This window comes from Scomber scombrus, chromosome 16 (genome assembly GCF_963691925.1).
Source record: "Scomber scombrus chromosome 16, fScoSco1.1, whole genome shotgun sequence".
Classification (NCBI taxonomy): Eukaryota; Metazoa; Chordata; class Actinopteri; order Scombriformes; family Scombridae; genus Scomber; species Scomber scombrus.
This window is the reverse complement of record NC_084985.1, coordinates 16,250,867-16,267,726: the sequence shown is the minus strand read 5'-3', so window position 1 is coordinate 16,267,726 and position 16,860 is coordinate 16,250,867. Positions and strand designations below refer to the sequence as shown.

General features: G+C 41.9%; 2 protein-coding genes across 8 annotated transcripts in view; both read right to left on the bottom strand.

The window, feature by feature from the left end:
* Nucleotides 1–4,750, bottom strand: part of ubp1 (upstream binding protein 1) — a gene marked incomplete in the record, with an annotated part of 14,608 nt that extends 9,858 nt beyond the window's left edge. Inside the window, 2 exon segments of the mRNA XM_062435701.1 lie at nucleotides 837–988; nucleotides 3,833–4,750. Of these exon segments, the coding sequence (XP_062291685.1) occupies nucleotides 837–988; nucleotides 3,833–3,948 (268 nt within the window).
* Nucleotides 4,751–8,356: 3,606 nt separating this feature from the next.
* The window catches only part of clasp2 (cytoplasmic linker associated protein 2), a 56,640-nt gene continuing 48,136 nt past the window's right edge, over nucleotides 8,357–16,860 (bottom strand). For 3 of the 7 annotated variants that reach the window (XM_062436137.1, XM_062436141.1, XM_062436142.1), the window contains 10 exons: nucleotides 15,009–15,152; nucleotides 14,739–14,882; nucleotides 14,498–14,604; nucleotides 13,384–13,525; nucleotides 11,583–11,763; nucleotides 11,296–11,492; nucleotides 11,071–11,199; nucleotides 10,615–10,821; nucleotides 10,212–10,328; nucleotides 8,357–9,831 (listed from right to left, as the gene is read on the bottom strand). In XM_062436137.1, coding sequence (XP_062292121.1) covers nucleotides 9,754–9,831; nucleotides 10,212–10,328; nucleotides 10,615–10,821; nucleotides 11,071–11,199; nucleotides 11,296–11,492; nucleotides 11,583–11,763; nucleotides 13,384–13,525; nucleotides 14,498–14,604; nucleotides 14,739–14,882; nucleotides 15,009–15,152 — 1,446 coding nt within the window. In that variant the 3' untranslated portion in view covers nucleotides 8,357–9,753. Of the gene's footprint in view, nucleotides 9,832–10,211; nucleotides 10,329–10,614; nucleotides 10,822–11,070; nucleotides 11,200–11,295; nucleotides 11,493–11,582; nucleotides 11,764–13,383; nucleotides 13,526–14,482; nucleotides 14,605–14,738; nucleotides 14,883–15,008; nucleotides 15,153–16,860 lie in introns of all 7 variants that reach the window. The other 4 variants (XM_062436143.1, XM_062436138.1, XM_062436136.1 and 1 more) reach the window with 2 other exon arrangements.

The following is a 16,860-nucleotide window of genomic DNA, read 5'->3' as shown; positions in this document are numbered from 1 at the left end:
CTATGGTGGAAAAGGGCAACATTTACTTTTTTGTTGTTTTATTGCTCATCATACAATTATTTAAAAGCCCTGGTTGAGTGGCTATAAAAGACTTGAGTTGTGTTATGGGAAATGTGCTTTTTGTTGAGACAAACTTCTTGGATTGCAACATATTTCATTCCTTGTATTTGCTTTGTTTGTGTAAAATTACATCAAAGTTATCATGTGAATACATCTCACAGATGGTTCACCACAGATCAACAGTAAATGAAGGCATCATAGGAAAAAATTCCCCTCTTAACCAAACCTCAGATTGTTGTTGCTGCACATTAGCAGCACCAGCAAGTCTATAAATCTAATTTTTATGCATGAGTTCTGTTAAATCCTAAAAACTGGGCTAAAAAAATGTACAGCTTCTGTCTTGCAGTTCACACGTGTTGCTTCTTCTTGTTACAACGACACTGTTTTTAGTTCCTTCCTTTTGTTAATCCCTTTGTTCTATTAGATTAAGTAAATCTGTTTGTGCCATTAAGGAATGTAGCAGAGTCAAAGCCAAACTAGTGACACACAACATTAAAGTGCAAAGTAGAGGCAAGAAGAGGAAGCCATTCACCTCAGCAAGGTTTTATTTTACAGTAATTATACTAATGTGCAATAAATTAATATGGTAATAATTTATTGATGTAGAAGTGATAGTGGGTGTAGCACCAGAGCGCAAACACGTCGTCTGTTTATGGATCAAAATCCAACACCCGAGCCTTCATGTGGACATCATTCATCTAAACTTTAAAACATTCAAGTTAAAAACCAAAGCACAAGCAAGACTTTCTCCTGAATGCACATATTGTGTGTCTCACCTTGATTTAGGTATGTGAGCGTCTCGTCGTGCAGCTTGACAGCAGGCGAGGTGGCGGCACACAGCACATACTGGAATGGGGGATTTTTGGTCTCGTTTTCAGGAGGAAGGCTGGAGTCCTCCTGCTTAAAGATTGGCAAAGCCAGCACATCACTGAGAGAGAGACAGAGGGGAGAAAGAGGAGTGAGACACTGAGCGTAAGCATGGATATGATGCGAAAACAACAAGCAAGAAAATAGTAAACCCTCATAAAAAATGTTTGCATGGAGAGCTACTTGGTACTGCATTTCTCAATAGTTTAAAATAGACTTTTCCCCAAAGTTTATTAAAAGTTCTGTTTTTAAATCACAAACACCATGTGGGATCCACGCTGATGGCAACATAATCACTGTGACCTCCAGAAAATATTCCTCAAGATTGAATGTTCTTGTTTTCCCATTTGGCGATTATCTCTGAAAACACATCAAAGTGGATTATGCAATTTAACAAACTGTTGCATGCTCCACTTTTGGCAAGACTATACTTCACCTCCTCAGAGTGTGGATTTATTAAATGGCTTATTTTAGAATAAGCTCTCCATTGATCAAATGTCTCTCTTATTATGTATGCATGAGACTGCAGCAGGATAAATGAACAAAATCACCCAGAGATAGCCTGAGCTGCTGACACACACTATCTCTCACACTTGGCAGCCACTCGAGACAACCGACCCGTCCTCAGCTCACCCTGGCAAATGCTGCTGGAGTGTCAATGAGTGCATAGTGAACAGGGGCGTGCATGTGTGTATGTGTGTGTATGTCAGTGCCTGTGCTATCCATGCAAAGGAATGTAGATCATGGCATCTCATTTTTGGCAAGTCTCGAAACTCAAGCCATACTAAAAAAACACACAATTTGATCATTTCAGGACATTCTTTCTGCACCTTCCTCCAAAATCTGTTTCCAAACAGCAGCATGCAAGATTTATTCAGTCTCAAATCATTTTCTCTCTACCGCTCACTGGTGTGTTTTTTCTCTGCAGAGCGGGTGCTCGGACAGTGCCAGCCTGGGTGCTGCAGCCCCGTTTAGCCCCGGCTGCCCAGGAAAACTACATCTGCTTCCTGAAATCTGAGGAGCTGGTTCCACAGAAACACACTGAGACATTCTGTTCCTACCAGCTGCTGACTCCAAACATGCCCACACCCACCCCCAGACAGCACCACCCTTGCAGCCACTGACACCACACACACACACACTGTCCTCACTAATTCACATACATACAACCCATCACTTGGGTGGCAGTAAACTTGCTTACTCTCATAAGAGACTCACGCAGATAAATGCAAAGTGCTAAAAGCAGATGGCTGAGGGGGCTGCTGATAAGATATATGCATGTCCTGGGAGATTCTTGCCTTCGTCACAGGTTATCATTACCTCCCGTGACTTTTTATGTAATACAGGGCAAACATACCGACAGCTACAAGTGGTTTCTAAACCACCACCTATATGTCAACAGTAGGGCTGGGCAGTACATCGATATCAAGATATGAGTCTAGATATCGTCCCAGATATTGAATATCGCAATATCATGATATGGAATAACTGGTTTTAAAGGTTGCATTAAAGTAAAGTGATTATATTTCCTGAACTTACCAGACTGTAATAGCTGCTCTATTATTTGCCTTTACCCACTTAGTTATCATATCCACATTATTGATTATTTAATCAAAAATCTAATTGTGTAAATATTTGATGAAAGCACCAACAGTCATCCCTACAATACTGTCACAATAACGAATTGAGGTATTTGATCGTGATATTTGATTTTGTCCATATCGCCCAGCCACAGTCAACAGAATCCTTCTCTACCTTCAAGCAATGAATGAAGGACACTTTCATTCATCCTCAACAGACGGATCATCAACAAATAGTCCTGACTATTAGAAACATTGGACTGACCTCCATGTTCAGAAACTGCTGCAAAAACCCATGTGCCATTACAGTGAACTGTAAACATTGAGGATAACATTTGTACTCGGTTGCAGGTATTTCCTGAAATGTTGACACAGTGACGTGTGTAGCTACTAGTGTTACATAGATATCAGTGCCAATACTCTGCACAGTCAGTACTCGTAGGAATAACTTTTTAAAAAAAATAGTTTTGGGGAAAGTAAAATTTGCCAAAATTAGCACAAAATACAATCTTGTTTAAAATTTGAACAGTGTTCTGATTTAGATGAGGACAAATCTTATCAAAGAATAAATATTATCAAAGAATAAATAAACAAGCCATTAGATACAAACTCCTTTTACGAAACACTTTTATACCGGACACTAATGACACATCGTTACTCAGAGTATTGAGGTTGAATACTAAGCCCTGGTAGCCACGATGACACTGTGAGTGGAATAATAAAAACAATCTGACTGAATGTTCATAACTCTAGTCATGAAACACCTATCACCTATTATATTATTAATGTAACAGAACAGTTGGACACAACATCCTCATTCAAATGGATGGTCCAGTGTATCTTGAGTTGAAAGTGTCTGGCACACAATTCTACAAGTCAACTCTTATGGCGGACTTTCCAATCAAAAAGATTAACATCAGACCCTTCAACTCAAACACAATGTACAGCACTTTGTTCCCACACTCCACTGACCCTAAAGCCTGCATAAGGGGCCAAAACAAGGCCTTCCCTGCACACTTCCTCTGTGTTATCTTGTACCTATAGTTTTTATAGTACCTCTCTTATGGAAAAATCACATAATGAACTGATGTAGCGGTCTTTAATGTAGGGTTTAGACAAATTATTAATCTTTGTCCCTGATCATGGCACCCTGCAGTGACTGCCTTGCTCCAAATCCCAAAACAAAGAAAGCCATCACACCCAGTACAAAGGGAATAACACAAACAGGGAGGAGAGGGGGAGGGCTGTAATGTTAACACTTGCAGACAAGAATGTGTGCTGTTCTCTCTAAAGACTGGAGCTGGAGAGGTGGCATGTAGGCTAACCTCATGCTGTAGGCTCCAGCACCCAGCTCCTGCCCGATGCCGGACAGGCTGGCATCGAAGTCGTGCACCAGCCCCGACTCGATGGTGGCGTCGTCCATCTTCAGCACCCAGGCCATTGGCCCCAGCTCCTTGTCCTCTGCTTCTACTCGTGGGGCCGCCAGCTTGCTTCCAGGTACGCGAGAGGTCTGCTAGTGAGGGGGAGGAGGAGGAGGAAGAAGAAGAAGAGTGGGCTCTCTCTGCAGCTGCTGAGTGACACCGCGGAGAGGAGGAAAGTTACGCTGCTAGCCCGTTAGCTGCTCCTTCACAAGCTGGCCAGGAGAATCGGTAGCTTTCCACAGAGGCTTCATGCATCGCCATTATCTCCACTCGGAGTCACTTTTGGGGGGCTCTCGGGGTCGCTCCACAGCTGGCAGACTGTCTGAAAGTAGCGACAAGTTAGGGTCCGCTCAGCGAGCAAATCGTTAGTCGTGACTGAGAGATGCGAGCTTGTTGTCAGCATGCTAACGTTAGCTAACAGCTAGCGAGCTTTCACGAAGGCATCTTAAGCAAGCTAGCGTGAATTCAGCAGCTTTGTTTGGAGTCTTTAAGCAGTCTGGCTAACGTTAGCTCAACAAAACGCAAGAGGATATCGTTTTAGTCCACACGCCGCCGCATCCCACGCAGCGCCCGCACAGCTGTTGCTACCTAGCTACGAAGCTAACTAGCATCACTTTGCTCCTGAATCGACTGATGTCCGGTGAGCTACGCGAGGCTCTGCTGTACCGTCACGGCGTTTTTTCCTCTTCTCATCGCGGTGCTGGAAACACCGCTAAGGCTCCCTGTCTTCGACACGCAGTCCTTTAACCATCCAGAGAGCAGCGGCTGACACAAAACTAGGCATCAACATGGCTCCCGCAGCACTCAGACACAGACCGTCGCTCCGTGCTGCCAGGACGGCGGACAGCAAATCAGAGGGCGCCTCCTGTGCCCAGCGCACCGTGATCAGCCAATCAGCAGCCTCCAAGCTTGCGTCATTGTGTCCAACTGTAGTTGTGCTCCTGCCTCCAGAAACTATGATAATACATCTACAAACTTATTATTACTACGATTAAATTATGCCTGCACATACATGCCCCCCTGCTTCACACACACACACACGGATATAATTCATAAAAAAATCAAACAATATAAGCTCGCATAACTGACAGACTCATAACAGGGCTCTAATTGGTCTTATCAACATTAAAATGAAACAATAACCAACATAGTTATTCATTAACCTATTAAGCGACAATGTCCCACCCGTAACACACCTTAGCCTTGGTAGTATTATTCTCAGGATCACTTATAGCCTACCCATTCTGGCTTGTTGTAAATTGGTTGTAAAATTTAGAGATTAACCTTTTAAATGAGAACGAGATTATGACTATAATCAAGAAAAACGGCAACCTTAATATTTTGGGTACATTATTATTATAATATCAGGCTTGTACACAAACATGGAGTGACTGGTAAGAGGTGTAGTCCGTACTCACATACTGTATGTTACTTGAGTACAGTTTCGAGGTATTAGTAGGCTACTTAACTATTTCCATATGATGCTACTTCTTTCACTCCGCTACATTTCAGAGGGACATATTGTACTTTTTACGCCACTATATTTATTTGTCGGCTTTAGTTGCTTTTCGGGTGAAGATTTGACACAGTGGATAATAAAACAAGCTTTTAAAATACAACGCACTGTTAAATATGTCTTTCAAACAGCAGTGTATAGTTGGGTTCACATTTCAGATGTCTATGAATTAACAGCTCCACCAAATAGTGATTTTTTCCTCTAAACTTTAATTTTAATAAATGTTCAAATGATCCAATATTTAACGAAAATTCAAAGTTTAGACAAAAAGACCAACAACTATCAGAACTCTCATCTCACGACCCCTCGGATTTATCTGGTGACCCCTTGAAGGGGCCCAACCCCTAGGTTGAAAACCTCTGGACTAAACTAGATAGCTGTATATAAAGTACATGAAACTAGCTCCACCTCCAGCAGCTACAACAGTAATGCTGCTCTAACACTGACGCTTCAGTATTAATAATCTAATGATGATATAATATAATAATACATCAGTCAGAGGGACCAAATCACTGCAATACTTTAAATACATCAAGCTCATAATACTTGTGTGCTTTTACTTGTAATGGAATATCCTTACATTGCTGTATTAGTGGGCAACTTTCATGTAAGTAAACGATCTGAGTACTACTAATTAAAGAGCTCTTGTAATCACACCCGCACTGTGACAGCTCAGAGGTCATGAACCAAACTGAATAAACATTTAATTGAATAGCTTTGTGAGGGTCGTACCGTGTGAAACTGCTGCCGCTGTGTCTCTGTACGGGGGCTCGGAAGTTTTCAGTGTAAGGCTGCCAGAACAACATGTCGCTGCAGTGAAAAGTCTCACTCCTGCTGCACATAAACACGACTCAGCCTGGTACCGAGGAGGTCCCAGCAGGAGCTCATGGCTTAAGAAAAGAGTCTGCACACAGGCTGGGCTTTGCTGAGTGTCCCCCTGCGATCTCTGGTCAATAATTATCCACCGGGCGGACCCTGGACGAGGCGCTCGGTCAAGTGTCTGAGTGACAAGGTTTTTCTCAGAGCTGGGCGCACGCAAGCTATTTTGGCTCGAGGGTGGGAAGACCCGCCTCATGACTTAATTACTGCCACCCCTGTCTGACTTCCCAACAATTCAGGACACAAATATCAACACATTGTCAACATTTAGTGCAGTAAGGATAGCCCAAAATCTAGCTGGAAAAGTTTACATGAAACTGATTTTAAAAGTGAAACTTCTTTATTCAGTGTTTTTACTGGTTTTAATCATCAAGTTGGTTTGTTTAGGAGAGGAGGAGACCTCTGCAGATAATTTGGCTTCTCACAAAAACGTCCTGAATGATAAATGCTGACAGTGACACTCATCTTTTGTTATTGTTTAGATTGAGAGGCCCCTTGTGGCAGACAATTACATATTGTGCCTTTATAGATCCTCCAAGACATCCTATAAAATAATCTACCAAAAAAACAAAACAAATTTAAATAACAAACAATTAAACCATCCAACAGAAAAACACATTCTACATAAAACTAATTTACCATTACAGTCGTACCCCTCACCTGTTCCCTTAAATATTATCAGCAAAATGTACTTTAAAGTATCAAAAGTAAAGCAGAACAACCCTTTTCAATGTTATACTATTATATACATACTGTATATTATATTATTGTGGTGGTGCATTAATATGTTGGCAGCATTTTAATGTTGTAGCTGCTCCAGATGAATCTACTGTCTGGCTGTTCAATCCGTAACAATGCACAGTATTTAAAATCATATATTATATATTTTGCATGTAAAACTGAATCTGCAGAATAAGTGGTAGCTGTAGCTGTAAGATAAACATAGTGCAATAAAAACTATAATATTTCTCTCTGAATTTTAGTGGAGTAGAAATATAAAGTAACATAAATAAGTACAGTACTTGAGTAAATATACTAAGTCACATCCCACAACTGCGGTGTAAGTGATAGGTTTGCTTAAGTTAGATAGTTGTATTGGGGACAGTATTAATATGTATAGTATGCAGAGACTTGGCAGGAAGTGTGTGTTTGGAGGCCAGGAGGTGTACAGGTCAGATTGGTACAGTATCTGGGACTCTCTTTAGCTGCACATACATTTCCAGCCCACGGAACAGATGCATACATAAAACTCAGCACTGGGTTCTCAAATAGCAATGTTGCGCAAGACATAAATGTTGTTTTTTTTTGCAGATGCATGGATTAGCACGCCTCTAACATATACTGTGCAGACTTTCCTGCAGATTTCTTAAGAGCCGAAACAAAGCCAGATAACTGACAGAAATTTCTTCTTCAAATCTTTTTGACATTTCTCGAGAATAAAAGCCAAACATTTCCTCGTTCCTGCTTCTCAGTTAGGATTATAAAGTGATGTGCATTTTTCACCAATTTCTGACATTTTATAGACCAGATAATTTCTCAGTTAATTAAGAAAAGACTTGTCTGATTAATCAATAATAAAATTATTGGTAGTTGCAGACCGAAGTGGTTTACAACCTTTTTGGCTTGTGACTCCTTAAAATGACCATCACAGGTTATAGACAAGAGCAGTATAAGCAAATAGGGATTCTTCCTTCTATCATTTGAATGATTTTTAGAGGCCAGAGGAAATGAGAGCATCCAAAGTTGCCACAAAGAAGGCAAAAACTTAAAAAGTAAGCTTAATTTTGTGTGAGTGAGTTTTTTCTTTCTTTTGTATCCCTTTTGGTTATCTGGTGACCCTTCAGATTGATCTTACAACCCTTTGGGAGTTCTCAACTCCCTGGTTGGGAGCAAGTCACATTAAAAAAAATTATACCTTCATGTGGGCAACAAGATAAAAACTGAAAAAAGATATGGGGACACTATCAGACACTATATTTTTACCATACGACTCCATCCCACTGCGACAACCAAAACAGCCAGGGCTTGTCATGAACTGTACACGTTCTTTATTTTAATGTAAGCACAGCTTTGTAAATGCACAGAGGAAACACAACAGTGAAAACTAGAATGTTACAAGAGGGAGGAAAGAAAAACACGATGAAGAGGAGAAGAGAAAGGGTGACATGACAGTTTTTTTTCAGAGCTGTAAATAATACATTTCTACAAATTTCTCAGCAGAGAAAAAATAAGTATGAGAGAGAGAGAGAGAGTAAGAGAAAGAGAGAGAGAGACTACTTCACGCGCAACAGAGAGAAAAAATAAAAACAAGGATGGGCACAGGTGCGCGCATGCACCCCCCACAGGGACTCTCCTAAAATGACTGTTATTGGATATTCCATTTTAATATCATATATAGATACATATCCACTATGTGATGATAAGCCATGTCCTGCCATACTTCATGTAGCAAGCAGCACGCACCCATTTTCCACCCCATGTTGCCCAGAAGTGGACCGATCCGAGATGAGCTGTGAGAAATGGAGTACACTGTGGATTTTTCTAAAAGGGGCGGACATTGTTCACATTAATTTAAAACCTCAGTCTCACTATTCTGACTGAATAATTCCCCCGATAAAAATTTGTTTTTAGTTCTCATGCATAGCCAAGCACATAACGCCTCCTATACTTTGGAATCTGCCTATGCACTATATTTGCTATGAGCAGGCATGACCCACTGTGACTCACGTTAGTGCTGTGCTAGGTTGGTCGTACCTTTTAGGCTCATCAGCACCTTTTTTGAAAGAGAGAACGTGTATGTGTGTATGTGTGTGTTTATGTGACAGAGAAACTGCTAAACATTAAAAACTGCTGCAGTAAAACCTCATGGCGTAAAAGAAATCCAAACTATGACACAATGTAAATATACATTCCTGTCTAACCTGGCCCCACTGTTCAAGAAAGGAACAATACGGCAACCATTCATTCATCTCAGCCCCCTTAACTACATCTAGATGTTCAGAGGGGATACTGCTGTGTTCGGAGGAGGGCCAATGGATATAAAGCAGGTGGAGAGGACGGACATCTTCATCCTTGAGTGATTAGTGACAGACCTGGGACTGTATGTATGTGTTTGTTTATGTTTAAACCAACTTGAAGAGTTCAGTTTGTTGTCAGTCAGATCAGGGTGGATCCTCAGCGTTGGTCAAGAGAGCTACAACATCTCCAACTCCTCTTTTCAGCATCTTGCAGTGGGGGCCGGAAATGTACAATATGAGGGTTGTGTGTACATATATACGTATATTTATATATATGCAGTTTGCTCCTGTAAGAGCGTGTTAGGATGGGTGTTTTGTTCTCGGTCTGTGTGGGTGTGAGCTCATGAGCAGATGTTTGTTTGGTGGGCAGGGTTGCAGTTCTGTTGTTGCCCTGTAGGAGGGCACTGTGTCTCCTATAGGCCGTCAGTTGGGGGTTCACTGCCGCTGGAGCCGGACTGGGCACGCTTGATGTACAGATTCAACAGCTTCAGCTGCCGGTGAAGAAAGACAAACAGAACAGAGGATGCACACGTCAATATGTGAAACACTACAGGTTGCAAGAGAGCCAAATCCATATCAAGAGCTAGTCAGCATATTATCATGCAAGACCTTTATGTCTTAACATGCCAGATAGTTTTGATGAAGAAAGAAGTGTTACAGGAAATGGAGGTCTCCCCTTAAATCATGGAAGAGTGTCAATCATACTTTTAAAATGGGAACACGCCTTTAAGTTAATATTTCATTTAAATCTTTTAAGATACCAATACCTTGGTGTGCAAAAACAAAGATCCTGCGTGGTAATATGCACTAGAGACGACACATTTTTATTCAACTGGCTTTTGAAAACACTTAAGAAGTCAGGTCTGGTTACCTTGCTGCTGGTGAGTTGGCCGAGGTGCGGTTTGAGGTCCTCTCCTATCACTGCGTAGATGGCCACCAAGCAGAACACACACGCTTTCCTCACACTGCTCTCAGAGTTGTCATAACCCTATTCAACCAGATAAAACTGATTAAAACCTGCAGAACACTTTTTTCAAAAAAAAAGGAGTCAGAGAAAAGTATACACATAAGAATGTGTGCGGGTTGTGTGAGAGTGAAGGAGTTGCATCAGTTTTACAAATCCTATGTAAGAAAAAACTGCAAGTCTCTAGAGTTGCAGAGAATTAGAGAATATAGAAAAGCTGAGAGGAGTTATTTAAACAGTAACGCTGTACTGCACAAGATTGTGTGTGTGTGTGTGTGTGTGTGTGTGTGTGTGTGTGTGTGTGTGTTACCTGTATGAGTCCTGGCACTATCTCAGGCAGCATGCTCATCAGGCCCTCGCGAGGAACCCTCTCAATCACCTTGGTCTGCATCTTGATGGCAGCTAAGTTGATGGGGTAGTCAGCTGACTGGATGATGGGACACAATACTTTGATACACTGGTCTGGACTGATGGACAACGCCAACATGGCTGCTGTCTCCTCTGCTGCTCGTACCACCTGCAAGAACACACAAACATTAATGTAAAAACATACATGCTATACGAGGATGATTTGGTCCTGGATTGCACTTAATTTGTCAACTGTATTCATTCTTATGTATAGTATGTACTTAAAATCAGTGAATGTTACCATTGAGCTTGAAGCTTTGATGACTTTGCACCTTCCTTTCTTGCTCTCTGATGTTCTCATGATAAAAAACAGTTTTTAAATAAACTATTGTGTGTATGTGTGTGTGACTCTGGGTACCTCCTTGTGGGGGTCTTTGTGTGACTCCAGGGCCTTCATGATGGTGAGCTCTGCGTAGTTCTTGAACCTCCAGGGCTGCTTGCTGAGAATCTCTCTCAACACCCGCAAAGCCAGTGTTCGGATCACATGCTGAAAGGATGAAAAAGACTCAAGTTTAAAGGAAAGGAACGTAGTGTAGCCTATTAGCATGATTTTATCACAGACCTAAAGCGAGTGTGTGTGTACCTCTCTGTCGCCCATCGTCTCGAGCAAGAGCAGCAGGATGGTCTTGAAATGTTCGTCCCACACCTGCAGAGTGTTTTCTCGAATTAGCTTTAGCAGCTCACACAGCGCCGCCTTCCTCTCCTCAATGCGCTCGTTGTGATTGGACAACTCTTTCAGCAGCTCGGCCACTAGCTCTGATTGGTCCAGGCTGCTATCTGCTTAGAAAATAGACCAAAGGGATTGAAAAAAAGTGTTGTACAGTGTGCCTGTTTTTTTTTTCTTCCAGGTGTCAGAATGTGTTGGTGTACCATCAGTGAGATGCTCAGAGTCGTCCAGGCTGGTGTCTTTGCGGCTATGCTTGAAGGGCGAGTCGGAGAAGTGCTCGCGGGCTCCTCTGGGGCTGGAGGAGAGCAGGGGGGTGTTGAGGAGGGAAGTCTTGTTGTCCAGAGCCATGCGCCCGCCGTCCATTACGTCTGTCCCGCTGCCACTCTGAAGGAAAGAGACAGAATACAAATTGTGATTCGGGGAGTCGGGGACTATTTTGTATTCAGCAGATAAAGAAGTTGGTCAAAACAAAAGAAACACGAAGAGTCTGCTTCACTTTCTTTGTGTATTTATCCAGATCCAAATGTTTGGAAGTTTTCTTTGTTCTGTAAATGTGATGACAACAACTTAGTGTTTGGAGGTGTGAAAGTTGACCCACGGTGAACTACAGCCGGGCAGGGTTAGCAGGTTTAAGCTGTTCTTGTTTATGTGTATATTTACACTCAAACCACTAAATGCCACTATCTGACGAGTCAGGTGTGCTGTGATTGGCAGGCCGAGGACATGTGGGCTGGTTGGATTTCAGATGCATGTCATGGGGAAAATGTCAAGAGGTCTCACCTCTGCACTAGAGTACACCGTGTCCATGCCGAAATAAGACCTGGCATGACATCTTAAGTCGTAAATTTGGATTGAACAAGCACACTATCTAGGCGAGCACTTTTGAAATTATTAAAGAACGGCTGTCTTGTTCAAAAAATCCTCGGGGTGTGGTTTTCAGCAGCCGAGTACATAACAAACAATAAACACGATTTTATCAGCGGCTGTGATTGATTAAGTTCAGTCATCAGTTCCACTTACACTTAATGTATGATTCTCAGTTCCCACGCTACGGGGGTGGCAGATCAGATGTCAGGGTCACATACAGTACAAGTAGTGTGTGTGTGTGTGTGTGTGTGTGTGTGTGTGTGTGTGTGTGTGTGTGTGTGTGCGCGCGTACATCTGTTTATGAGTCAAGACTTCACAAACAAACTAAAACTGGACTAGGCTTGGCTTTGCACCTTATAGAGATAAAGTTTTCTATATTTCTTTATTGTCAAAAAAATCATGTGCAGAGCCAAAGAAACAATTAACTCATCCTGCTTGCAATAATTTTGTGTTTGTGTCCGTAGTCTGATATATCTTATTATAATTATGTATCTTATGTGCCAGCAGGTCTTTAAATGTCTTGATTCAAGTTATAATTCTGTTGTCTTGAAGTAAGATATTTTTACATCGTACTTAAACTCAAGTACTGTATAAAGTCCAATATTGTACAGTTTAAAACAATATGTGCTTAGAACACGGCTGGCTGAACGCCCCCTATTGCACAATATAATATCCACAAAGGGGAATTAAAGTTCATTGTGTTTCTAATGAATGCTGCAAAATTTCTCTTTTGTCAACACAAATTTGACAAAATGTTCTGCGAGAGTTTCATCAAATCAAACTGTCCGACTTAAACAATGAGCTCCTTCATGACAGGATTAGTGGAGTTTCATGAAAGAAATCCCAACAGTTTGAACAACAATAATTTTTAACCCTACTCCTCTACACCATGATGATTACACAGTCATCTGTAAATGTTTCACTGTTTTTCTCATTCAAAGTCATGGCACCATGTCCCATTATTTAAAATCTTACTTGCGTCTAAAGATATGGTTGATAATTACAAAAAAACCTCCCATCCTTCACAAGAATATTTTACAGCAACTTCTCTATGAGCCGTGATAAACATACATGTACACATCATACATATAAAGCATACATCAAACAATGCACACAACATCCCTTTACTCTGCTCACCTCCTCTCCCTCCCGTCGTTGAACCGGATCATTCATGTCCTCCTGGCTGCGGACGCTGAAGTTCTGAATCGCCTCAGTGACACCTTTCAGTGAGCTGTAGATGTCCTCCGAGTTCATGTTCTCTGTGTCGTAGTCAAAAGCACTGCAAACATACCAGGAAAATCAAGACTGAGCAACAGTTGCATGATCATTTAGCTAAAAATGATTAATCTAATGCTTGTGCTAGATTCCACCTTTTGTATCGTTATACTGCTTTAATACAGTAAACGCACATATAATGTACATGATAGCAACACACACTTTATCAACTACACATTTAGGATCTTACTATACATCAGGAACAAAATCAATAAATCAGGGAGGCAGGATCCACTATTGGCTTGGCTCTCTATAAGTGATCAGGGGGCACAGAATGGGTAGAAAGTGCAGGAGTGTTATGAAAAATGTTTGGTTTGTTATTAACAGGTGCTTCTGAGAGATTCAGGATGTCCTTTGTGCCTGCTGTGGTGAAGTTTTTTAGTGAACATTGTCGTTGATGATGACTAAAGTGATCTGATGTTGATTGTACTGAGGATTGTGGTAATGTTGGTAGCCATGGATATGTACACTAACATATACATTCATGTTTACACTATTTATGATGGTGCTGTGCTCTCCCCTTATTTCTTCCTGTCCTACCTGTCGTCTGTCCTGTATGTACGGTGGTCCTCAGTTTCCTCCCTGAGGTATTACTAAAGCATTTCCTATCATATCTATCCTGACTTGATAATAAGCCAAAAAAACAGCATTTTACATACAGAGCATGACTAATTGCCTGAGAACTTTCAACCCTAAAAAATAAAAAAAAGAGAGAAGTTTTAAAAGACAGATAAAGGAGGAGCTGAAGCACATTGCCTCAAACTAACTGTTTACATCGTGTCCTGGGTGCTAGCTAATGTGTCAATGGTTGTTGGATGGATTTTCCATTCTGCTGAATTCAGTTGAGTGGTGTTGTAAAGCCACTCTGTGTTCATGTAGACAAGACTGTGTGTGTTTGCGTGTGTGTTTGCGTGTGTGTTTGCGTGTGTGTTTGTGTGTGTCTTTGTGTGTGCGTGCGCACCCATATGTGTGATACCTTGGTGAGGGGGTGTTCTGGGAGGTGTTGGTTGGGGAGGTGACTGGGCTGGACCAGCTGGCTGGAGAGCGGGGGGTGTGGCGCGTCAGAGGGCTGCCCATTGGTGCCTGAAGAAGTGACCAAAAAAAGTTGGCAAAAAGAAGTATTGCATTAATGTCACAGTATAATGATTTACAACCACTTGTAGGACAAATGAAACCCTCTTGACTGAAGTGAACTGTTATGAGTTTGTGTGTATTACCTGTGCGACGTTGCCAGTGTTCTTCAGATGGTTTTGAAGCAGCTTGGTGGCTCCGTCCTGAAAGGTTTTGGGCAGAGCTGCCAGCAGCATGGTGAACTCTGGTGTATTAAGCTGGAAGAGGGCAATTAGCACGGATTGTGCTGCCTGTAAAACAAAATCCATCCCTCTCATTTACTTCTGTGAACCCAAGAGGACGGCAAATATTTCCAGTAACTCGAGAATAAATTGTGGGAATTAAGTTTTAACCATGTTGGATTTGTGTGTCAGTACCTTTCTGACGTCAGAGCTCTTGGGTTCAGTCGTCCAGGTGATGATGCGGGAGACGGCCAGCCGAGTCTCACTGGAGTTTACAAAGTCAGGAGCATCCATCTGCAACGTCAGCGTCTCGATATACTTCAGAATGGCCACCTTCACCTGGAAAGCAAACACACATTTATACAAACCATTAGATAACTTGGCTGAAAGCACAGCAATTGCACACACAGTACACACACAGTATCAACAAAACTACAACACACACACACATGAAAAATGGGCCACCAACGTTCACAGTCAGCATGGACAACCACAGCGGATTGTGCATATCTTGCAGGTTTGAAAATCAAATGATCCGATGAATCAGTGAGCGAAGATCAAAGTGCATTCATGGAGATGCTTTACGATGTCGGGAAACCAAATTAAACAAACAAAAAATAGATAAATGGATAAAATAATGACAAATGACTAAACTTAGAAACCAATAAATGCAAACATTCACCACAGGCTCTGAAAAGCCACAACAACAGACTCCAGCTTTGATTGTTCTGTTTCTCCATCTCTCTCTCCTCCTCCGTCTCTCTACATATGAACCTCAAGGACCAGAACTTCTTCCAAATCACTTAGCAGCATCGTGCGCCCCATATAATTGCTCCCCCCGGAGCGCACTGACCTGGGAGGACTGGCTCCAGGCTGCAGCCTGCTCGTCTAGAGAGCAGGCGTGGCGCCGCACTCTGGGGGGGAACAATTTTACCGTGGACCCTCCCCTGCCTCGCCCTCGCCCGCAACACGAGCTCCGTACAGGCTTCAGAGAGAAAGAGGAAAATCACCGCGTCAATCGACGGAGAGACAGGGAGACGAGGACAGGGGAGGGGCAGGGGGAGACAAGAGAGGAAAAGAAGGGAGGAAGAGGAGGGAGCAGGAAGGGAGGGTGCAGAGAGTGTAAGAGGAGTAAAAAGACTGGAAGGTGGGTTTGGGCGAATCTGAAATCTCATGATATCTTAAAAATCTGGCAAATATAGAATATAACTGTTTAAGCCACATGATGGCAGCAAAGAGCTTTAATCTCTTCTAACTAAATCAGCACAAAACCAAAGTTTAATGAGGCTTCATGCAGCTATTTATATGCTGGATAACGACTGTTACGCTGCTCAGAGTCGCGCTTACATTCTTATAATGTCAAAACTTTGGTTATGAGGTTGTGAGGGAAGAGCATGAGTTGATCTTGCATGTCATCTTTTCATACACATGCAGCTATAACGTATGTCATTTTATTGTGTGTTACATTTTTCTGGAAATTATTTTGAGAAACTGTTCAGAAATAAAACAACCAGATGCTATATCCAGTAAAACTACATATTAAAAAAATGTTGGCACTTCAATATCTCGTAAATCCAAGTTTTTTTTCTTATTGACTTCCAACTTGCAGCATCCCTGATTAAGAAATTGGCTCTGTGTCTCCACGGTATATACGGCAGTGTGAAACACTGTATTGTGTTATTTCCTACCTAGTCTATGGTGTGAGCTTTGAGCTGATGCTATGAACACTTTATATTACATGGCATTAGTTTAAAAATACTAGTACTGACAGCAAAAATATAGGCGACAATATGAGACAGAGGCAAGCTCCCTTTGAAATGACAGAGGGTTTGAATACAGTGAAAAGTAGAAGGTATTAGTGAAATTATACCATGTTGAATTAAACTATATGGACAAGCTATAATAACCCTCTGTAAAATTATATTTCAGGCAAAAGGATGAAGACGTAACGCTGAAAATATCTTGTTGTTGCCCAAGTAGCAGGAGGAAAAAGTTGTGTGAATGGGGTGAAACATCAAGCGGGAAAAGGTGTGGGAGGAGGCAGGAT